Source organism: Misgurnus anguillicaudatus, chromosome 14, assembly GCF_027580225.2.
Source record: "Misgurnus anguillicaudatus chromosome 14, ASM2758022v2, whole genome shotgun sequence".
NCBI classification, from domain to species: domain Eukaryota; kingdom Metazoa; phylum Chordata; class Actinopteri; order Cypriniformes; family Cobitidae; genus Misgurnus; species Misgurnus anguillicaudatus.
Window position 1 is genome coordinate 9,220,995 of NC_073350.2, and position 25,269 is coordinate 9,246,263.

Sequence of the window (25,269 nt, forward strand, 5' to 3'; positions counted from 1 at the left end):
ATGACACCTTGAGTGTCCTCCACGGTTGTCTCTATCAGCCTGTAGGCTCTTTTCTGTGTGGAAAAGTCAGGTCCGAATTGGCACGAAATTCAAAATGTGACGTCATGCGCGTGCTCGTCTACCTGGGCGTTCCATATAGACGCGTACGGCAGTCATTAGTAAACAGCGGCAATCGCTAGCATGTTTCAAATGGACTCTGTAGACGGAAAGAAGCGACCAACTTCCAGCACAATCCAGACACTCACGGAAACTCCTCGTAAGTTTAAAAAAAATCCTTATCTAGTGTGGCCAAAATAGAGCGTGACCGGCGTCGGGGAAAAGACAAGAGTAAACATCGGATTGGTATTTGATTCTTGGAGGGAGCTCCGGTCAGCCCTGGGTATAAAAACAGACCTTGAGCAGGTTTCCTTTTTACTGCAAAGGTAAGACATAGTTACAGGGCATCTGTAATATATTATGTTATTGTTTTTGTGGTGTAATGCTAACGATAGCATTTATTTTGTGGTGTAATGCTAACGATAGCATTTATTTTGTGGTGTAATGCTACCGATAGCATGTAGCACAGGACCATTTCAAAAGTTACTTTCTTATATGAATTATCTTTATTCAGAGCACGAGTGCATTAAGATTGTGAGTGTCGGGAGTGTGTTTTATAGTGTCGTGTTACAAAACTTTTAGAAGTAGACTTCTGTTGAAAATATAAAGTAGCACTGCAACATTTTGCTAAAATATGGTTTGTCAAACAATAACCTTACAGTACTGTAACTTTTCTTACATTTGTAAACATGCTGGTGAATCTCAATGAGCTGTCTGTGGTTGCTATGGCAACTCTGGTTGTTGTGGTCGTGCTCGTACGAGTGTGCCCAGCGAGAACGAGCATGAGACTGGCTGCAGTTTCTATAACGGCCACTGGTGTCAGTAACGGTTAGAAATTTCTCAACTTACGGAGAGCACCTTTAAAGTCACAATGAAATTGAAATTATATACTATTATTTTTTGGGAATATTGTGGTTCCTAATACAAATGACTTATCTGTGAGCTTCATTATTTTTTAAAAATTCATGTTCCCTCATAATCTTTAATCGAAAACACTAATCTCCTCCCCTCTTCAAAACGACCCCTCTTTACATCCGGTCACAAGCTATGGCTCCTGGTCTGGGAAAACATCGCAACGATTAGCAAATAGCAACATGACCAAGCTTCAAATTATCCAATCAGTTCTCAATTAACCAATTTAAGTCCCGTCCTACCATTTTTAACTTTCAGAAGCAGTTTCACTCGGATGTACGACAACCCCTACTTCCGTTTCATGGCGACTTTAAAATCTTTTTATTTTTGACTACATTCACATTGACAGGAAGGCATAGTTTGGCGAAAAATAACGCTATTTTGTTGCATTTTTTCTTAAAATTTTGAAAAAATTTTTTGAATGAAGTAGTCTCTATCATCTCTGAATAATATTACAAGTTACTTAAGGAATTATTTTCTTTGGCTTGTCAATTTGAATCAAACTGAAATTCCCAATACTCAAATTTTAATATTATAATCATTATTATTACTTTACTTATTCATTTAGCTGACGCTTTTATCCAAAGCGACTTACAATTGCTATATTGTGGATTCGAACCCAGATCTCTCACACCAAAGGGGTGTGTCTTATCCACTGCGCCATCACCACCCGTTAATAAGTTATTAAAGGAATAGTCTACTCATTTTCAATATTAAAATATGTTATTACCTTAACTAAGAATTGAAGTACTCCCAAAAGTGCTATTACGCCATAAAATATAGTTCGTCTTTTAAATCCGCTTAGAAAAGCGCTACGTTTCATTTTGTACCACCAAACTTGCTCGTATAACTACTCGTCTTAAATAGGAAAAACGTTGATGTGTTTGGTCACTTTTAACTTTATCTCTAAATGGTACCCATTGAATGAATGGGGCTAAGCTAAATGCTATCGAAGCGTCGCAGCGCGCTCCAGCGCTTACGTGCACGCACACAGATGATAGAGGGATGTATCAACAATTCTTAGTTAAGGTAATAACATATTTTAATATTGAAAATGATTAGACTATTCCTTTAAGTTTACAATTGTAAATTGTGTTAAGGAGACTTTTGTGTACTTGCTAACTGATTTTTGACAAAAAAATGGTATTGTATTGTGAAGAAAATGTACAAATACAATGTCTATTTATTGTTTGTGTTATTTTGTGGTAGTCACATCTAATTCTCTTTATGGCAAATCTTGCTTTCAAATACCGTAACGTCTTTATTACATAAAATCACTCACGTAAAAATGTGCTTGCTATGAACTCCGACACCTGGTTTCCAGATCGGCTGGTCTCGGATAGCTGGGTAAGCTCTCTGTTGAGCATTCTTTTAAACTACAAACAATAAAACACAAACATAGTAAGAAACATTTCAGTCTTATAGTTTATATTATTTGAGAGAATGCAGTACATTAAGAGCTATAGCAAATGGTTTGAACCGTGAATTATAAATGATTTAGCACAATATATTAGGGTTGGGCCGATACCACTTTTTTATAATATCTGTCGATACCGATCCAATACCATCTGTATCGTCCTTTTAATCAATAAAGCTGCAAATAACACATTTGTTAGCCATAAAAGTAAATGTAAATGGAAGTGTGAAGTAAACCATAACTTAAGTATGAAAAACATAAAAAACTCTAACCCTAAGGTCAGGCAACAATTGTTTAAAGCAACACTATGTAGTTTCCATGTAAAAATAACTTACAGCTCCCCCATGTGGTTGAAAAGCGCAACATTGCCTGGTATCAGACACTCTTCTGTAGGCAGGGGGAGGGGCGGGACTGTGTGCTCTACCCTCCACCGCCACTTTCAGAGTGTGCTTGTAGCAGCTAGGAGGCTGCTCAGGTTGCAGCAACGGTACAATTTGTCAGTTTAAAAGTTGTTCTATCACTGAAATAATTTTAGAGACATTATTTAAAGGTAAAAAAACTACATAGTGTTGCTTTAAAAATCCGGATTTTTTTTTTATAAACCTAGAGTTAAAGTGACATCCAAACCCAAACCCACGCGAAAATGGTTTAAAAATAGGAAAAACAATTTAGTAACCAATATGTGAAACTGACACGGAAAAGAAAGTCTGTGGTACGGGCACGGAAAAATGCGGAGATCCGTGACAATGACACGGATAAATGAGCAAAATATTCCGTGGGGACTTTGTGAGATCATGTTGGATTTTCGCTAATATTGGACTAATATCGATACAGAATATTGGATCGGCCCACCCCTACAATATACAATAACAATGTTAACAATGTTAGCATAACAACGTTACTGGGTTACTATGGTAACTGAGGCTGTGACAGAAACAATGTGTGAAGAGACAAATCCTTAATGCACGGTTTATACAATCCTGCATCCGCAAAATAATATATAACTCTGATAAATACTGTCAAAAATTTGATTATTGCATTTCCAAACATACAAATGTACTGTAATTTGTACAAATCTACAATAAGCTATAATATGTAGGCTATAGAATAAGCGTATTGTAACAGGATTTGCTACAGGCTAAATTTCAACTGTAGACCCTGGGCAGCGGTCACAGTCTTACCTTTGCAAAGCCATGTAATGTAATTGTATTACACTAGTAATGTCATTTGTATTCTTAACTACCTGCTCTGGCTTACAATGCCTTTGTTTTTCTATATTTTGATTTGGTTAGCTTTTGCCAAGATCACAAATTATCACAAGACAATACATTTTGCTGAGTGTCTGTGTTCGAATTATTTGGTTTTGTACCCTCTAGGAGAAACAAATGGGTGTTGTCTGTAATTTCCAAATGTGATTTATCACATAAAGATGTTGACACAAACACACATGTGAGCAAGCTGATGCCAGACAAATACAGATGAATGGAAAAGAATTGTAATTTAGGGATTTATTACTGTTTTTTAAAAACTATCCATTGCATTCAACATCAAATACTTAAAGATGCTCGCAAAGTTTTTTAATACAACAGTTTCATTTATTTTTCGTATGCACTACGAGTCAAATGTTGGGACACACCTGTTTATTCTTTATTATTACTGTTTATACACAATAGCAGTCACATTGATATTAACTAAATAACACAAATGGTTCCCATGTATTTTTCTTCCACTAACTGGACCAACTCATTTATTTATTAAAAGATCAATTAAAATGATAATAATTGAAGTACATTTTTAGCAATATGTAAGCATAATTTATATAGATATATGTGACCATGGCTGTGAACACCTAGCTAAAGTATTTTTTGTAATTTACTATTTTGAATATGAATATGTAAAGAACTTTCTGTGGAAATATAACCTTGATATCTTAAATATTGAATGAGTAAGATCAAAGATTGAAATCAACGGTAAATTCATAATTAAAATCAAACTTTGGTGCTCCTAATCTCATCATTAGATTTTAAGTCCGTTAAGTCCTAAAGGTAGAGTTTCTCTACAGTACTGAGTTGTTGTTGTCTTCTTTATGTATGGTTTTGGGGTGTGGAGCATACACAAAAGCCAATGCACATTGGATAAGTATTGACATGTTATCATGCAAATGAATGTTATTTATGTCTATGAACCCTGTCGCCCTCTCACCTTATTGGATGCCATTTCACTGACTGAGTTACGTGTCTGCAGGGTCTCCAGCTGGTCCAAACACCAATCCAGCTCTTCAAGAGTCTCGACAGCGAGTTTCTGATACGCTTCATCTGCCACAACAAAACCGATCTCAGAACAGCAATATTTTACAATACAAATTATTTCGACTGGTCGAGACAGTCAATCAGATTTGTATGAACCCTCACAATATTTTTCACAGGACTCACAACGAAAAGATAAAACATGTTTTTTACTATTTTGAAACTATTTAGTATTTTTATGTTTCAAAAGTAGTTACATATTGTTACGTGTTATAAACAGTTGTGTTACATATTTATTGTTTGAAATTTAATATTTTTGGTTACACTTACTTTGACGGTGTCACTGATACAGTGTAATTATACATTTGAGTACTAAGTAATAATGATTAACAATGTGTAGGCTTAAAGCCAATTTATACTTTTGCGTCGGGGTTACGCCGTAGGGTACGCCAGACGCTACGCACGTAGGCAACGCCGTCATGAGCATTTATACTTCTGCGTTTGTGTTGCTCTGCAGTTAACCGCCGAAATGCGTAGGAGGAAACACAATGCATTCACGCCGACCAATCACAGATCTTGCGGTCCGCGTCGTTTCGACGTGTAGTTACATTTTTAAGGAGGTGCACGTCAGGTACTGCGAAGGCTACGGCGACAGGGTTCGCGTCTATGCGTATGTTACGGCGTACCTATAACGCGCACCTAACGCAAAAGTATAAATTGGCCTTTAGGGTTAGGATAAGGGTTTGGTCTAGCCTAAGGTAAGTTGCATGTAATTATGCATAAATTACTTGTATTACTATGGCAATTAGGTCTAGCATATGTAACAAAGTAACTCAGTCTCACGAAATTACGTACCTATAGTCACGTGAATTTCTTTTTCATGATACTGTCACGAATTTTCGTGTTTTTTCATGACCGTATCATGAATTTCTGTTTACATGTCATTGTCACATATTGGTTACTCAACTGCTTTTTTCAATTTTTAAACCATTGTCACTTCGGTTTAAGGTTAGATTTGGTGTTTGCGTTAAGATGTCACTTTAAGTATTGGTTTATATTATTTTTTCTGATTTATTTTTTATATTTTCTGATTTTTAAACCATTGTCGCCTGGCGTTAGGGTTTGAGTTGGGTTTGGGTAAGGATGTCATTTTATTTAAATCTAACACTAAACCTGGTGAGAAAATAGGACAAAACAGTTGAGTAACCAATACGTGACAAAGACACATAAACAGAAATTCGTGACAAAAATGTGGAAATTCGTGACATTATCACGTAAAAGAATAAAAAATTTACGTGACTAGGTATGTCATTTCGAGAGACTGGACTGAACAAAGACAGTAAAATAAAGTGTTACCACGTTTTCTTAGCAAAAAACTATAAATAATCAGTGTTCAAATTGAGGTGGTCCGGGGTGGTCCCTGACCTCCTATCAGCAAATAAGGGGGTCCCTTGGTTTTTATTAAGTATAAAATAAATTTAAAATTCTCGTGCTGTGTTACCACAAAGTGATACTGTCCAGCAGGCACGTGCACACATAGACATACAAGGGGGCTTGAGCACCTGCCCTTTTTATTCCTGGAGAGAAAGTGCCCTTTTTTTCTGGGGTGTTTAAAAAAAAGATCTTTATTCATATAACAATGTCTGTCTGTTTCTTGTGTTTTTTACTTGTTGCTTATTTAATTTAACATGAATTTATTCAGGAATCATTTAAATGAGATTTAAACTCTTATAAAAAGAAATTTGTGGCACACAAACGGTTAACAGATGAGTCCCGCCTCCAAAATTTACATCGCTAATATGATTGGCTTTACCTTTCCTTAGTCCCGCCTCTCTAACTTACTTCGCTTTATGATTGGCTTGTCTACACTCGTGCTGCATCATTCGCGCTTCAAGCGCCAAATCTCAGCCTGAACGAGACGCGATCATGTGCATGATTATGCAGGCAGCTACCGGTAAGTGTGTGAGGAAGAAAGCATTCTTATATTAACAGTTTTATGCACAAAATATGGGACACGTTGTTACACATAACGATTCAGGGACATTGTTTTTCACGGCAATCCCATATTAACCTGAAGAGTTGCAAACTTGTATCCGTATAGTGTATGTAGTTTAAACAGACTGCTCATAAAATAATAAAGCACAAACAATAAAATAATTGCTAACTGCAGTAGTAAGCTTTTTTGTTTGCGTTTTTTGTAATGTCTGTTAAAGAGTAACTAAACCCCTGTTCAGAGCCTGACTCCACCCACTGGCAATATTTGAAAAATGCAAGAAAAGTGGGCAGATCCCAACAGAGATAGAGGGGACGAACTAAGCTTGTACCAAGTGTGTGGTGAGATCGTAACAAGGGCGTGGTAAGCTTGAACCTGCTTACGTCACAAGTCATTTTTTGGACCCAACATCCAATAGGAAAATTCAACTGCAGTAGCCACCGTTCCACCTGAAGAGGGCAGCACTCAGACGTTTTTACACCATATATTGTAGTATTGAAACACTTTATATCCAAATGTCAAAAAACTTACTAAAATCAATGAACAGCACTAATAAAGCATCATTTTTACAGATCATTAACTTAAAAAAGTTGGTTTTAGTTACTCTTTAAATAAGTATGTGTTATACTGGAGTGATGTAGTAGATTGGGAAGAAATCTGATGGTTCAGTATTTTAATTGCCCAGTCTGAATTTTCACTGACATCACAAAAAAGTAAAATATAAAATACAAATAAAATAGGCCTAATCTATATTTGTTGTTTCTGACATGTGTAACCCTAATAAATATGAAACCTAAGATTAAAGGTGCCATAGGATGTGTTGTCATAATATGTTAAATTGTTCTTTGACAATTACATAGAAGGTATGTTGCTTTATTAAGTGCAAAAATTATCCAGAAACGTTTTTACATGTCTATTTACAACCCTAGAATTTGTCATTTTAATTAAATGGTCTATTTTTGCCCTATTTGAAAGGGTCATGAATAATAATGTTGAGCTCTGCTCTGAGGCGCATGCCAGAAGCTCACATTAGTAAACAGACCTTATATTTTGAGCCCTTATCAGACAAAATATTTTGAGTAACTAACAACTAATCAGCTAAACGCTAGCATATGATATAGCATTTATTGGCATGTAGCGCTAACTCAGCAGTCACAACTTTGTTTTTAGCATTTTAACAAATTTGTAATTAATGTGTAATTTAATGTTTTCAAAACATGCACATTGTGTAATGGCTTCCTTTGCTGCTCTATAAACCTAGACTACTAAGAAGACCATTGTGTCTGTGTGAACAACTGATTATTTTGTAGACATCTTTTGAAAATTAAACAATTGCGTGAGTTTGAGGAAGATAAAATTAATTTACTTTTTTAATAATTTTTTAAAAAAGGAAGTCAGAATTGTGTTAATATACTTTTTGTTTTTTAAAAAAGAAAAAATATACATAATTATGAAAGGTGCCCTTTATTTCACTTGAGCCCCTGCCCCTCAAAATGTCTGTGCACGTCCCTGCTGTCCAGGGGTGCGTTTCCCAAAAACATTGTTAGCCAACGAACATCGTAAGTTCCATCGTTACTAACATCGTTCAACGATTTGGTGTTTCCCGAAACCATCGTTCAAACGAACATTCGCAAACTGCATCGCTAACTTGTGTCGTTGGAACGACAGCTCTTCACCTGTCGTTAGAAGCATCGTTCCTTGTTATTATCATATGTAGACTTACGTTGATCATGCTTTTGAACAAAATAAGCAAAAAACATGTAGTACAGTCTATATCCATCATTCTAAATATATTAAAATTTTATTTTACGTCTTTAAATTTGTAAACAGAATGAAAGCGCTGCATTTGAAGACTGCGCAAGTGCGCAGAACTACGAGCTTTAAGACCCTGGGGAATCTGGGAGGAATGACGTAAGAGGAACTTGCGCATGAATTGAATATCTTGAAAATAAACAACAGATAACTAAATCACTTCCGATGCAATATATGTTATTTACAGCAATAATCTGCCGTTAAATCGATTTGCACAGATTAATTAGTACACGTGACATCATCAACTATGTTGTTAAACCAACATGGTTCAAACGACGAATGTGCGACAAAGTTACTATGCTTTCAGGAAACAATCGTGACAAGGTAGTTCGTTTCTCCAATGATGCATGGTACTATGGTCGTTCAGCAACGAGTTACGTCGTTGTTTGGGAAACGCCCAAACAATACCCCTGTATTTGGCCTAATTTCGCAATAAACTAATCCAAAAGATTTCTGTCTGAAATAAATGTAAAACTCTTAAGTGCGCCTCACGCTGTTTTGTGGATGAAAAAACAGTTAGGGGACCCCCCCCCCATAATTGTGACATAATTCGAACATTGCAAATAATGTTTTGTTTTTTTATTTGCAATAATACAATAGTAGTTACACAGCTATAAATCTCAATGCAGGCTACAAGTCATATGCATTTTCATGAAAAAAAAAGTTTATTAAGGAATGTACAATATAATGTACGACAAACCGAACTGGTCTTGAACTCTTTCACCCTGGCCATCCTTATTGGTTATTATGTTAGAATAAACTTGTTGCGTTATCTCAATACTGTAGTCCGATCTTTGTGTCTTTAAAAAGCTCAGCTCATGTTTTTGCTCACCTGATAGGTTTGTCTTACAGACAGCTGGAGGATTCGTGACTGGTGGTCTCCTAACATAATAAAAAATGACATCCATAAAGATTAAAATATTTCCTTCTGGTAATGTTGTTAATCCTTCCGTTTAATTCATTCACTGTCTGCCTGAAAATAGTTGGCAATGGACTCACTTGTTGCCTCGGTCCTGCCCGTGAGTCAAAGCTGCAACATTTCCTCTTACAGTACGCAGACTGGCAAGAACCTAAAGTGCACACAAAAACACACAAAAATCATGTAAGGTGAAATCAGAAAAAACAAAGCCGCCTTTATGTAGCAACTAAAAACAAGTACAACCATAATGCTTCTGCAAAATAATAATGGCTCTAAATATTTATGCAGTGCTATAAATTCATAATCGCCTCAAAATGTATATATAAAATATATAAAATAGTTTGCCTTGGTGAACATTACTGTTAAAACTGTGTTTTTGTTGTACGTATTTCTGCTGGCTGCCCTGACCATTGCTTGTTATATCGCCTGTGTATATTATCTGATCACTGCCTAGCTGTTGTATTGTTTATTAGTATCCCTGCCAGTTGTTATTAAAGCTGCAGATGGATCCTAACGCTAGGAGACTTTGTTACAGAAATTTTGCTTAAAATTTTTACAAGATGTTTTTGTTATTTACATGTAAAATTAACAGCCGACTGACCTGAGCAAACGGCGTTACGATCATGTCCTCCCCATGACTGCAAGAGAAGAGCCAAACAATCATAAATGATAACATGAAAAAAATCTGTTATGACACTCGTACAACACTGAGATCCACTTGCAAATAACTAATTCAAATGTGAACCGTTTCAGTATCAGGAGCACAGTGCAAAGAGATTAACAATAACAATAAATCACACTGCTCACATTAAATGCAAATAAGTCAAATAATCACAGAATGATTCTAACATTATTTGACTTTAAGATATGATGATAGCTTACAGCTCGCTGGCCGTTGAGGAGTTTCTGGACATCTTGGGCGAGAGGTCAAAATCCGAGTCGGATCGGTAGAGGAACGACTCGCGCCGTTGGCTGTTCGCTTGGAGGACCAGGCCAGAGCTTGGACTGATGGTGGGGTCCAGTGGACTTCGCCCGATCGACAACCCATTTTCCACATCGAAGCTGCGGGAGAAAGACTTTGATGTTAGGACTTTGATGGAAGATTCATGACGAAACAAAACACTTTGTTATGAGGAACACTAAAAGTTGTTTTTATTCATGTAAGTAAATGTAAAAATGTAAACATGTCTGTCTGTGCAGATCCATCAGCGGTGGAAAGACTCATTTAAAAGTTGTGAATGAAACTGTTTGTGCCTGCGTGAATCAAGCCCACGTGCTGTAAACACTTTACTGTATGCTGAAAAGGTTGACAGACCTTCAGTGAAAGCATTCATCTGCTGTAAAAGTAAAGGTTTGCCAGGACTGGTTTATTTATATCTGTGGAAAAGGTTCCCCACCATGGACTGAGGGTCTATTTTCAATCTCTCTTTCTTAAAACTGAAATCTTGCTTCTCTCTACTGAAATATCAACACATTCACAGTAAGTGAGATATCAAATGAGAGAAAAAAAATCTCCCTTAAAGAGGAACCAAAGATACCAAAACTACCAGTGTTGGGGAAGTTACTTTAAAGAGCACCTATTGTCCAATTCACGATTTTACATTTCCTTTGGTGTGTAAGTATGTATTAGTACATGTTAACGATATACAAAAGGTACAAATCTCAAAATAAACAATGATGTGAGTTATCATCTCCAACGTAAATCTCTTTTCTTGGACTACAACGAACACACGGATTGTAGGCAACAGTTTACTTCCTCGGCCGGTTGACGTGTACATGGCAGTCATTATCATAATCCCTCCCGCTTCTGACTCACAGCCTGTAAGTAGTCTTTATTTTTATATGTAAAGAATGTATACTGACTAAACCATGATTTACAAATGCAGACATGGTTTTAATGTTTTAGTAATCCTTACCTTACCAATCTGTTATGTTGTTAGCCACAATTCTCTGTGATGTTTCGGTCTGTTGTTTTCAGTGTTGGGAAGTAGTTAACTACAAGTAGCGACACTACTAACTTTGAATGTGTCGAGTGTATGGTGTAGCCAGCCCTGATGCGCACCTCCCCAAAAATGTGACAACGCATCAATTCTACATGTACCAAAAGCACTGCTAGAACCCCTCCCTTAAGTCAAAATAAACAGCACATTTTCTCATATGCATTTTCGCTTGCAATGCTATAAACAGGAGTGACAAAGTTAAAGGGACATTCCACCTTTTTGAAAATATACTCATTTTCCAGCTCCCCTAGAGTTAAACATTTAATTTTTACCATTTTGGAATCCATTCAGCTGATCTCCGGGTCTGGCGCTAGAACTTTCAGCATAGCTTAGCATAATGCATTGAATCTGATTAGTCCATTAGCATCGCGCTCAAAAATAACTAAAGAGTTTCGATATTTTTCCCATTTAAAACCTGACTCACCTGCAGTCACATCGTGCACTAAGACCAACAGAAAATCAAAAGCTGGGATCTTCTAGGCAGATATGGCTATGAACTATACTCTCATTCTGGCGTAATAATCAAAGACTTTGCTGCCGTAACATGACTGCAGGAGGTGCGATGATATTATGCATTGCCTTTGAAAGATACTAAGGGGACTATTTTCGGGCACACCGTAATATCATTGCATATTACAGCAGCCAAAAATCATAAGTCATGAGTCAAGTTTTAAATAGGACAAATATCGAAACTCTTTGGTTATTTTTTAGCGTGATGCTAATGGTCTAATCAGATTCAATGGATTATGCTAAGCTATGCTAAATGTGTTAGCGCCAGACCAGGAGATCAGCTGAATGGATTCCAAAACGGTAAAAATCAAATGTTTAACTCTAACAACTCAAGCTGTAAGAAAAGTTGCCATCTATTTGCGGCCCCCTTGCCCACCTAATCTCTCAAGAGAAATCGTATATATTACGAGTTGGCTAATTTGTATCTTTTCATATGAAGTTAATTGTGCAAAATCGTACGATTCTCATTAAACCAACAACAACGAAACCGAACCCCTAACCCCAACCAAGGTTATTATAGTTTTGCTTTTTTAAATTAGTTTTTATTTTAGTATCGTTTTCAATTTTGCTTTAAATTTAAGTTTAGTTTTAGTTAGTTACATGAATGTTTTTTTTTGTTTTAGTTTAGTTTTTATTTTGTAAACACATTTCTATTTAGTTTTTATTTTATTTAGTTTCAGTTATAGTTTTAGTAATTATAGTTTAGCATGTTTTGCCTCCAGCTAGAGTGGTGACATCACAGTGATGTAGGCGATTAAGGGGTCTATTATAAAGCCTGTTCAGATTTTCCGCCACCGGATGAGAGCTTATTAATTACGAAAACGAATACTTATTTTTGATAATTATTATTTTATTTCAGTTAGTTTTTCAATAGCTGTTGCTCGTTTAGTTTAGTTTTTCATTTATTATGAATTTTTAATTTTATTTCAGTTAACGAAAATGTTTTTTAGCTGATAGTTTTAGTCTTAGTTTCAGTTTTCGTTTACGAAAATAACCTTGACCCCAACGTCACAGGGGTCAATGCAATCGTACCAACATTTATGAATGTGGTATATGAATTAATACGAATTAGCCAACTCGTAAAATATGTACGAATTGTCGTGAGATAGCATCGACATTGCTGATGTTCAGGGCCGGTTTTTGCTATGGGCAATGTGGGCGAACGCCCAGGGCGCAATCTATGTGAGGGCGCACGAGCGCCCTAAAAAAAAAAAAAACTATATCAAAACCGCTCATTTCCATGTCAAGTTAGTGCTGAGAAACACAGTTGTGTGCGTGTCAGAAGAGGCACCGGTGAGGGGGGCGGGGAATCAACTTGCGACTGCAAGTCCCTCGCTCGCCTTAAGGGGGGCGAGCGAGGGATTGACTGATCCCAGGTCAGAGGCCACACAACACAAACTGCTGCGTCTGCTTCCAAGTAAATTGTATTTATCATTCCTAAAATTAACATAGACCCATATACCTACGAACATGTAATTAATTGGGTTATGTGAAAAAAAATCTGTAGAGTCATCTACGTGACTCACGTTACGTGACTCCGGTTGATTGACGGGCGAACAGACGTTGTTGTTGGCAAAATGTAATGCAAAGTTAATTATGTCGAGTCTTCATCTTCATCATCATGGATCAAATTAAAAGACCAAAGCAGCCATTTCAGTTGCCCGGTTCAGGAAAAGAAGATGAGGAGAAACGGGCAAAAGATAATGGTATGCCGATTTCTATGAGTGACGACGTGAGTGACAGTAGGAAATAGGCTATTTATATTAGCCTCACCCTCTTGCTAATATGTTGCTATACTATTAGCCACAGAATACGACTGTATTTGGTTTTAGTTTTGCTGAACTAGCAACTATTAGAATTGAGGCATCATGCCATGCAACTAAATTCACTCTATAGGCATGTATGAGTGGGTGTTTATACTGTATTGCATGTTTTTCTCTGTTCTTGCTACCTTTTTGTATTTAAGATTATATATAACAAAATAATGTATGTTGGTGGCGGGGTTTGGGGGTAATTCTTTTTTTTCTGGGGGCGGCCAAGGGATGGTTCGCCCAGGGCGTAAATCTAGCCAGGACCGCCACTGCTGATGTTTCTCCAACAATGTACACAACAAGCTGCTTCTTCTTCAGCTTTTGCCTTGAAATTGTTTGTACACCAGTGACATGCTCGCAGTGGTCTTCATGTCGACACGGACAACAACGCAGAAGTATAAATGAAAACTGACACATAGCCTTCAGCGAAGAGGGTACTGCGCATGTCTGACGCAGAAATATAAATCCTTATCACCTTAACCCCTTATCACCCCTAATCTGACAACAGCCTAGCATTATCATTTACAACATTTACATTATGCTTAGAAAACATATTTATTGATTTTTGTAATAAACTATATATTTTTTTAACTTTGATGTATCGTTTTGTTTTATTATTTTACTATTTTTTAAACAATAAAATAAAAATTTTATGAATATGTTTAATAAAGGTATGAATATAACAATCCAGTAGGAATATAATAAATTTTTCTGCTGTTGATACTGTACATGTATTTTGTAATAATATCATACTGTATATACTATATATTTCATAAGTCTCCTTTTTAAATGTGCCTGTATTTTGTGTTTACTGTAAAGCTACAATAAAAAATCCGAATTAAATGATCACTTTTGTATCTCTAAAACAAATAAATAAAACATTGAATCAAAAAACCCACACCGAACAATAAAACCAAAACAAAGTCAGGTTTATGATGAGAAGTGAGACTATCAACACATCTTTTTGATTTGCATTCACGTGCACCAATAGATAATGTGTTGAGGATGTAAGAGGGTCATATTTGATGTCATGCTGACTTCACAGCAGGTCATTCTGTATTATCAGATGCATTGTATCATGCAATAAAGTGAATGTTTTCCTTTTTGTTCTTGGTGTGAACGGGCCTTTACACAACTGAAGATTTCCTGCACAGATGTTATCATTAAAAAAAAAAGTGCATTTCAAAGAAAGGGCATACCCGACCCCTGTTCCTCTCTTTATGCAGTGGGATAAAAAACAGGTTATATTTTTCCTGGTGGCTCCTATGTAGCCTTGTCTCTTCATAGACAGGGGACCAAAAGAATGTGCCACAGGAAAAAACAACACGCAAGACAAGACGTTTGGCAGAAACCCGACAGAAAACCAAAAACAACAGCCTTTATTCTTTCTTTCTCGTAACTTATGCATCTGTGCAGCAGGATTTCCACAGAGTGTTGAAGAGCAAAGTACAAATGTTGATTGACAAAACAGCGCAGAGTTTGTATGATATGTGGCAACAGTGAACTCACCAGCGTACGTGCCTTTGGTCAAATAACTGTCTCTCTCGCGGGTAGACTGCCATTCTCCAGACTTTTAATAAGGATCCTGGACGACACATTTACTGCCAACCTTACTATATTAAATACGCCCTGACCATAATGATGTAATACTGGTTTACATTTACTAATTTACCTTGACATTTCAATTAAAGACCTTTTTTTAGTTGGATAAATGCAGGGACTAGCATTTATACTCTCTCTCTCTCTCTCTCTCTCACACACACACACACACACACACACACACAAATATATATATATATATATATATACAGTGCTTCCGCTCTTTGCCAATGCACAAGTCCCAACACGCACGTCAAGTGATCTGACAGATTTGTTGAATACCACGGTGAAGCATGTCAGAGAAATTCAGGAACAGACATGCTGCTCAACAGAGAAGACATTGAAAATGAAAGATGATGTTTAGATTTTTAAAACTGTATTTTTGCATTTATTGCACTTTTTCATGACAGTTAAACACAAGTATACTATAACTCATTTAAATGTATAATTTTCCTACTAAACAATACGGTTAAAACCAGCCTAAGTTGGTTGGCTGATTTAAGCTGGTCTTACAGTCTGGTGTTAGCTATATTAATGCTGGTGTCAAGTTGGTTTTAGAGAGGTTTTGGACACGTTTTTAGCTGGCCAAGCTGGTGAGTGGCTTGAAGACCAGCTGACCCACCAGTTTGACTTTAACTCTTTCCCCGCCATTGAGAAGTTATCTAATCAATTGATATAATAAATATTTATATTTGATATACATTTTATGTAAATATACAAATGTTTATACACATGCAAATATTTCTTAAATATACACATGCATGTGTGTGCATTTATATATTCATAATTATACAACAGTTCTTTCTGGTTCTCGGATCTGATTGGCTAAGAGCTATACGATATTGTACTGATAACGGCACTGTAACCGCTTCACCTTTCGTATTATTCCGCCACCTAGTGAATGGAGGTCCTAAGCAGGCTCATCTCTGAATGGAAAAACACAGACGCGCTGTTTGAATCACTCTCCGTGCGTCTCATTAGTTTACTAGCTCATAAATCAGTCTGTGAATCCCAAATCGGAAGTTATTATTCCTTCAAAGATCAGCGCTCTTGTATGTTACGTTAAAGTTAATGGGAGAAATGTCTTGTCACATCGTGTGGACGATTAACACTTGGAAAGAGGAATATAAACACTCGTTTTTTTCTGGAGCTATATCTTTTATCAGAACGCGAAAACACCGTGGAACTGCAGGTAAGCCCCGCAGCTTTTAAATGTGTACATTGATCATTTACTTTATCGTGACGTGACTATTAAAACATGTTATGAGATATCGCCACTGGTATATTTATAAGCAGCATGCAAAAACATCTCTCTGACACTTATAAAAAAAGTTTTATATAGTACTGACAAGAACAAAGTTTAATAATAATAATCGAGTGCTCGTATCGCGTTAAGAATAAATGCGAAAGCAATAGTAACGTTACACAAGTATAGTTTTATTAACTTTTACCTCGCGCCAAAACAATAACAAACACAAAAGACACTAAATATGAATAAAAAAACAAGTACAAGTTTGATCAAGACACCAAATACTGCTGATTTGATCTCATTTTGACGATCATAAACAAACAAGGCCAACATGAGAGCCAGGGAATCCCTTTCAGAGATGTAGCCCAGAGAGGGCGGTGGTCAGCGGGGCGAGTGAACACTGAAGTCCGCTCATGCTTTGGTTCTCATTCGTACCGAATCTCACTAAGCAAACGTTCAAACAGGCGCTATCTTTACTAATCGACTGCAGATTTAAATATAATACAGATACATTCTCGACTGAACTAATCTTAAAACTACACTTTGTGACCAAGAAACGGTAATATAAAGAAACGGCTTTTCCGTCCATTGAGTTATTATGACATTCAAAGCAGCCGAAAGTGTTTCCTGTCATTCTGGCCGCTCTCAAATCCGTGGCGGAAGAAGTAGTTCTTTAAAGAGGCTTTTAAAATAACTCCGTTGTTGTTTTCTAGTTTACGTTTTTCAAACGTGTGCCGTCGAACTGTTGTATAAAAGCAATATCGCTCTCGGAGTCGTGTGATATAGCTCTATATCATCACAGCTGTGATTGCCTCCGGCACGAGGCCGTGGCCTAATCACAGCCGTGATGATATAGAGCTATATCACACTCCTACTCGAGCGATATTGCTTAAATATACATATAGTTATATATTTTTAGAAGAAAATTTTCCTGGAAAGGATTTTGTGAAACTTTTGTGAAAATCTCAAAAAAAGGTTGCGGGAATGAATTAACCAGTTTTGCCAGGTTGGGAGGACCATCTTAGCCCTTATTTGTTGTTGGGGCCATTTTTTTTGTCTTAATTTGGCCACAACCTTTTCTGTGTTTAAGCAAATGGAATGATGACAAATCTTATATTTACACATATTAAAAAAAAAAAATGCTTTGAAATTTTGCAAAAACTCAAAAATATACCGTGTCCAAATTCACTACCCTTTTGTGTTGTTAATTTAGGCCACTAAATTAAACTGTATTTTTAGTTTATTTGTTTTGCATAAATCTGCCAATCAACCTCAGCACCGACACAAACCACCAAATGTTTACAAAAATTCCATGACTTTCAAAACACACACAAAATGACTGATTTTCAATATAAAAAGTGATTGTTTAACCTTTTTCACATTTATTGTTTGTGGCTTTTTTTGCCCCATTATAACATTTTTTGATTGCGGAGCCATGGCACCATATTCTTGATTCTTTGTGGTTTTTCCTTTTTGTGTTTTTCCCCCAAATCAGTGACATCACTTATGAACTTGGCAATTAAACAGTTAAAATCATGGAGTTTTTGTAAACATTTGGTAGTTTTGATCAGTACTGATTTTGATTAACAGATTTATGTAAAAAAAATGAAAAAATATTAATCTGATACATTTTTACAGCCGTTTAATTTAGTGGCCTTTTTGGACACTAAAAACACAAAAGGGGGGTGAATTTAAACAATGCACAAGGGTTAAACCAGCTTCTTCAATCTTAAACAAGCTGGCCAAGCTTCCAGCCTGGGGTGCGTTTCCCAAAAGCATCGTTAGCCAACGAACATCATAAGTTCCATCTTTACTAACATCATTCAACGATTTGGTGTTTCCCGAAACCATCGTTCAAACGAACACTCGCAAACTCTATCGCTAACTTGTGTCGTTTGAACGACAGCTCTTCACATATTATCATATGTAGACTTACGTTGATCATGCTTTTGAACAAAATAAGCAAAAAACATGTAGTAGTCTATATCCATCATTCTAAATATATTACAATTTTATTTTACGTCTTTAAATTTGTAAACAGAATGAAAGCGCTGCATTTGAAAACTGGGCATGTGCGCAGACTACGAGCTTTGGGACCCTGGGGAATCCCTGGGAGGAGTGACGTAAGAGGGAACTTGCACGTGAATTAAATATCTTGAAAATAAACAACAGATAACTAAATCACCATAACAAAATCCGATATTCCGATGCAATATATGTTATTTACAGCAATAATCTGACATTAAATCGATTTGAACAGATGAATTAGTACTTCACCTCCCACATGACATCATCAACTATGTTGTTAAACCAACATGGTTCAAACGACGAATGTGCGACAAAGTTACTATGCTTTCGGGAAACAGTTGTGACAAGGTAGTTCGTTTCTCCAACGATGCATCGTACTATGTTGGTTCAGCACGTCGTTGTTTGGGAAACGCACCCCTGATTAAGCTGGTTTAATGCCTTCTAGTCTAAGACCAGCTTATTGTCCAGCTAAAAACCCCTCTAAAACCAGCCTGCTACACCAGCTTCACTAGTTCGCCTGCGCATTTAGTCTAAATGATTAATAGTAAACAAACGTGGCTTGCTGTCCTTTGTTATGGTTACAATGCAAAACATCATACTGTAATTCTTTCAGAAATTTAATTTGTTCATCACTGAAAAAGATTGTTCCAAGAACACTGGAGTGGTACACTTTCAAAAAGTACACCTTTGTGCCTAAAAAGTTCATATTAGTAGGCTACATCAGTGGTTTTCAAACTGGGGGCCGCGAGATGGTGCCAGGGGGCCCCAGTTTTATGACATTTTATGACATTATTTTATCATAAATTCTGTGTGGTTTAACCTAAAAAAATAATGCTACTAACAAAAAGCACTACTTTTTTGTATAATTTAATGTTTTTTTTTTAATTAAAATTGAGTTTTAGAACCTTTTTTTGTCACAAATTTTCTTTGGGGGGCCGTGAAGGAATGCACTGTACACAAGTGGGGCCACACACTGAAAAAGTTTGGGAACAACTGGGCTACATCAAAGGTACCAAATCTATACATTTCGGTACCTATAGGGTACATATTAGGACCTTTTTAAATGTTACTGTCCCAGTGACAGCTTTTGTATTGTTTTTTCTGAGAGTTAAAGATAAATAAAATCTTGATATATTAATACACCCAAGATGTCATCTTCATCATTTGCTTAATATTTGCATTTGTAGCCAAATTCAGTCACAACATTTTTTTATCAGATAATCTGATCAGTTTTGTTTATTTAAACAAGTATGATTTAAAATAAGTTTTATGGAAACTGAAAAGCGCATTTGGTCCTTCAGTAACCCTCACTGAAAATTCTGTGGCAGTGTCATGGTACAGTAATGTTATCAGATGATTATACTTTGACGTAGAATACCGACGAGTAACACCCACCAAGATAAAGAGATAGATGAGCTTAGTTAGGGTAAATGTTAGTACACACAGTATTTACTCAAGCCATAAAGCAAACCGCTTGTACAAATACTGTATTCGTAAGTTAAATGAAGCAATGTGCGTGAAGAGTCTCCAGTTATCCAGGTCATCATACACCGTTCAGATACTCTAGTCAACGTGTTCTTGTTTGCATTTCGACACACATCCAAGTGGCGTCATCAGCTGTGAATATTAATCCGGTTGAGAAACGTGCAGCTAATTACAGTCAGAGTTGTGTGACATTTTGAACTGAGAATTTCCCTTCACATCAAATCAAATGCGAAGCTTGCTGGAGGGGAGGTGTCAGGTTAAAATGATTAAAAAATCATTCCAAAAATAAAAATACATATTAATTTAGGTTTTAAAACATCACTTTGTAGGGGTGGGCGATATGACCAAAATTATATTTCATTTTATATCACGATAACGATATGTATCATGGTAGAGTTTTTTTATCTTTTTATGTTATTCAAATATGTAATGCCATATAATTTTCATAATTCTCACAAAAAAAAACTTATACAAGCATAAAAAAAGAAGATATAAACAAACAAAATTCAAGCTCATTTAAGATAAACAGTCAGTAATGAAAGAATGATAATAAATAATTATGTATATCTTATTAAAGGTAGAAAAGTGTTTTAGTCAAGAGCAGTGAAAGGTTTTCACAAAAACATGAGTGACAAACAGGAGCAAAATTAGGTAACTTCCCCTTTAAGACCAAAGTCCGGATCCAATATACTGTTACACATGTGTTTTCTCATTTAGCTGTTTACTTTCTCTTAATAATGGTAATGTTTATAAGGATACTTTCAAAGACGGAAATGTTGACACATATATGTATTTAAGATAGCCTGGGAAAACCCAGACAACTTCTGGCAAATTTAGATTTGCTCTGCAGGTCAGTCTGGCAAAGAGCCCATTCAAGCCCATTTCTAATCAGTCAATGAGAAACATTGGGGCGGTCTTTACACGATGACGACAGCGCAGCGATGGTGAAGCAGATTTTGTACATTACAAAGATAGATGCCGCCGTGGAACAACACTCCTTCGAAACAGCTATACATCTGTTTTAAGCGATTTACAATTTTCCGTTTTCGTTAAAACCCGAGCAAAAAACAACACTCAAAGCCTTGATATCTAAAGAAGATGTAATCGCTGTCTTACTGACTGGATTCGGCAAAAGTCTGATATACCAGCTTGCCCCTTTGGTGGCTTAGAGGAATATTCCATTTTCTTAAAAGATAAATCCAAATAATTTACTCACCACCATGTCATTCAAAATGTTGATGTCTTTCTTTGTTCAGTCGAGAAGAAGTTATGTTTTTTTGAGGAGAACATTGCGGGATTTTTCTCATTTTGGTGGACTTTGATGGACACCAACAATTAACACTTAACACGTAGCAGTTTTTTTCAACGGAGTTTCAAGGGACTATAAACGATCCCAAACGAGGCATAAGTGTCTTATCTAGCGAAACGATTTTTATTTTGACAATAAAAATAACATATATACACTTTTAAAGCACAACTTCTCTTCTAGATCCGGTCCAGCACGACCTAACGTAAATGCGTAGTGACGTAGGGAGGTCACGTGTTACATATAAAACACACATTTGCGGACCATTATAAACAATAAACTGACACAAAGACATTAATTAGTATCAGTTGACATACAACAACGTCGGAACGGTCCTCTTTCAACACACTTGTAAACACTGGGGCGGAGTTTCGCGTTCGTCTTCTGTGACCTCTTGACGTCATGACGTATTCACTGGGGTCACGCTGATGCTTTTAGGACAGGATCTAGACGAGAAGTTGTGCTTTAAAAGTGTATATTTGTTATTTTTCTTGTCAAAAATGACAATCGTTTGGCTAGATAAGACCCTTATGCCTCGCTTGGGACCGTTTATAGTCCCTTGAAACTCCGTTACGTGTTGAGTTAAGCGTTAACTGCTGGTGTCTATCAAAGTCCATCAAAATGAGAAAAATCCTGCAATGTTTTCCCCAAAAAACACAACTTCCTCTCGACCGAACAAAGAAAGACACCAACATTTTGGATGACATGGTGGTGAGTAAATCATCTGGATTTTTCTTTTAAGAAAATGGAATATTCCTTTAAGGAATGGGTCTAAGCGAGAGCCCTCTGGTAGTGGTTATTTATCGCTCTGATTGGTTTTAGGTCTATCCAATTGCGCCCAGAGGCATTTAAGCAACGTCCGTTGGTGACGCCCCTTTGGAAATGATTTGTCTATGAAGCTTTGCCAGACCATAACTCAGTTACTACTGAGAATGGTCTGGTTTTAACCAGGCTATATTTAAGGCAAAACAAGCGGCAAAAATCCTTACGAGCTTAATAAGCAGCGGATGCTATCTCAATAGAGATAGTCCGAAATCTCTACCGATTGACAAATTTCTACCGGTTTATCATATTTATGGCCCACCCCTCTTCTGAAACGACATTGTGGTCTTGTTGCTAGTTCACTATTAAAGGTCGTGTTCATTGTTTGTGCTCTGGCTAACATAAAGCTGTGGACTCAGAAAAGACACAACCAATAACACCGGGTGCTCATGTTATGAGAGGAGAACGAGGATGGTGGGATCGATAAGCTCTTGGTGTGAAGGGCGCGATGAGAGGTCTGCGGTAATGGGGACAGTTCTTCTCCCACAATGCACTTGTGCCACGTCTCATCAGATCAGCAGCTGTAGTCCAGAGCTCAGACTCGAGACCTCTGCTGGCTCTTATTAAGGCTCTGTCTTTATTTGGAACATTGCTTCGATCATGACAGGACAGGACGCATCGGTTACCGAGCACAGGCAATTAGCCTGCACAGTGGCCAGTCATAAAGGCTCAATGCATGATGGGATGCATGAAGCGGTTCTGGAGGGACGGATTAAAGGTGCAGATGTGGCTTAAATCAAAACGTTTCAATAAATGAGTAAATCGAGCTCGGCCGCTGCCACTTCCTGCCTAAATTAGTCGATAATGAGCTCAGGAGGACTAAGACATACCAGTTAGCATGTTTACCTCAGCAGAGCTATGAAACTATTTAAAGTCATTTGATTCGAACACGTATGACTTTGGTTTCTGTTCTTTAGTGGAAGCACACCATGACCATTGGCCAAAGTACTGTGAAGTACACTACAGTGTCACCAAAGATGTACTAATAAAGTGTCATAAAAGTACTCTATACGAAATGCATGCTAATTATAAGTCATATGACACAAATCTTGCTATTCAGGAAAATTGTTAACTTTTTTGTGTAAACTGTCATACAGAAATGTATTAATGGCAACAATATATCAGCTTTACAAGACAGATCGACCACGAGCCCTGAGGCTGTTATAAGACAGTACAGTATATACTTCAACAGAAGCCACAAACTGTATAAATAACTATATTGTTAACAATCTGGCCACCATGATGATTTATATAGTATTATAAAAGACATATTTTAAAAACCTTTTAAGGCGGGATGCGGCAGACGACAGTCGCGACTGGTGAGTGTCAAGTTCATTTTGAATAAGAGACATACGGAAAGCATAGGTGGTCCGGACGTGGCCCCAATAATCCTGCTGTGTAACAAACGGCCATGAATCAGTTTCTGCCTTAACAAGCAACATGCGTCAAACAGCAATGAGTTCTAGTTTAGAAATGTGTCTTTTAAATGTCAATCTGAACAAACACGGACGTCTGAATGAAAGTAGCAACTGCCCCCAAGCTGGTGATCCGGGCGTCGAAGAAATTTAAGAAAGCACAATTTTGAATGGCTTCAAACCTTATTGGGTACTGTAATGCTTTACAAAATTTTGCTTATTTTGGCTTTCATTTTCTTGCCTAAATGACCGTTCTCATTACAAAAATATTCCAAAGAAAAGTGAAAGATTTATTAAGGATTTTGGCATTATTTGGCAATACAGAACGGATACGATATGTTTCATAAGCATTAGGTATGTTTAATTTAAAAGGGACATTTCACAAGACTTTTTTTAAAGGGGACAGAGAATGAAAAACCATTTTTACCTTGTCTTTGTTGAATAATGGTAGGCTACCCGCATTCACGAACAAACAAAAAGTGCTAGACATGCTAAACATCTCAGTCTCATAGAAATTCCTCTTTTAGAAATGGCAGCCAGAAAACGGCCCAATCTGAAAAACTGATGCTTATGACATCACAGGCATCTCACTGCCCCTCAACTTTAAAATAATTGGCTACATTCTTTGAGTGGCAGCCAAGTCAGCCAATCAGTAATGAGATTACAATTTAAGCCAGTAGGGGGAGCCAAATCGGTGCAAAACCACTTGTTTAAAATCCCCCACCCTAATAGAGCTATCTGAGAGAGGTTTTTAGGTAGCTTCTAAGGCATTACAGACCCAAACAAAAAAATTTGTCTACACGTCACATCACAGAACAAGAATAAATACCACATTCAATCATTCTATGTCACCTTTAACACATAAAATAAATCTCTGGTGTCCCCAGAGTACGTATGTACCGTTTTTGGTGTATCCTTTTAAATGCAAATGAGCTGATCTCTGCACTTAATTATAGTGCCATGGTTGGATATTGCAGATTAAGGTGCGCTATTATCCCCTTCTGACATCACAAGGGGAGCCAAATTTTAATTAGCTATTTTTTCACATGCTTGCCGAGAATGGTTTACCAAAACTAAGTTACTGCTTTGATCTTTTTCACATTTTCTAGGTTGATAGAAGCACTGGGGACCCAATTATAGCACTTATGGAACATGGAAAAAGTCAGATTTTCATAATATGTCCGCTTTAGGCAGGATAGGCAGAAATTATCTAAAAATCTTTTTTAAAAATGTGTTTAAACTGTCTTCACATATCAACACACAACTAAAAAGCAAGTACTCTGAAAAAGAGAGTATAAAACTTGAGTGTCTGTAGACCTTTCACCACTGTTTTAAACACAGCTCATTATTTCCATTCCGGACGAAGCAAATGATTGGCTTGCGCGACTATCACCCTCTCTTACGACCTTGGCACCACCCCTGTTGCTACGGGATCTGCCCACACCTGACTGATTTAAAAGTGCATGAGGCACGAAATCTAGGAAGAGCAAAAGTACGGCAGAGAAAGAGCATTCAGAACTCACAGTACCTGCATATCTAGTCAGCGAAAGGCAAACAAGGCAAAATAAAAGGAATAGACGAAGAAATCAAACGAGAGTAAATATCGCGTGGCTTTTCCCCGAGTTGACGATGCGGTAGCGGTATTGTCT

The 25,269-nt window shown here is 36.9% G+C and overlaps 1 protein-coding gene and 1 long non-coding RNA gene across 10 annotated transcripts in view; one reads left to right on the forward strand and one right to left on the reverse strand.

Moving 5' to 3' along the window:
- The window catches only part of LOC129427296 (uncharacterized), an 81,725-nt gene that overhangs the window by 32,663 nt on the left and 23,793 nt on the right, over window positions 1–25,269 (forward strand). The window lies entirely within an intron of this gene.
- Window positions 1–25,269, reverse strand: part of pde4cb (phosphodiesterase 4C, cAMP-specific b) — a 115,805-nt gene that overhangs the window by 10,724 nt on the left and 79,812 nt on the right. For 7 of the 8 annotated variants that reach the window (XM_073875830.1, XM_073875832.1, XM_073875828.1 and 4 more), the window contains 6 exons: window positions 10,278–10,457; window positions 9,997–10,033; window positions 9,476–9,546; window positions 9,309–9,358; window positions 4,628–4,740; window positions 2,291–2,384 (listed from right to left, as the gene is read on the reverse strand). In XM_073875830.1, the coding sequence (XP_073731931.1) occupies window positions 2,291–2,384; window positions 4,628–4,740; window positions 9,309–9,358; window positions 9,476–9,546; window positions 9,997–10,033; window positions 10,278–10,457 (545 nt within the window). Of the gene's footprint in view, window positions 1–2,290; window positions 2,385–4,627; window positions 4,741–9,308; window positions 9,359–9,475; window positions 9,547–9,996; window positions 10,034–10,277; window positions 10,458–15,225; window positions 15,453–25,269 lie in introns of those variants that run through there. The other variant, XM_073875833.1, reaches the window with a different exon arrangement.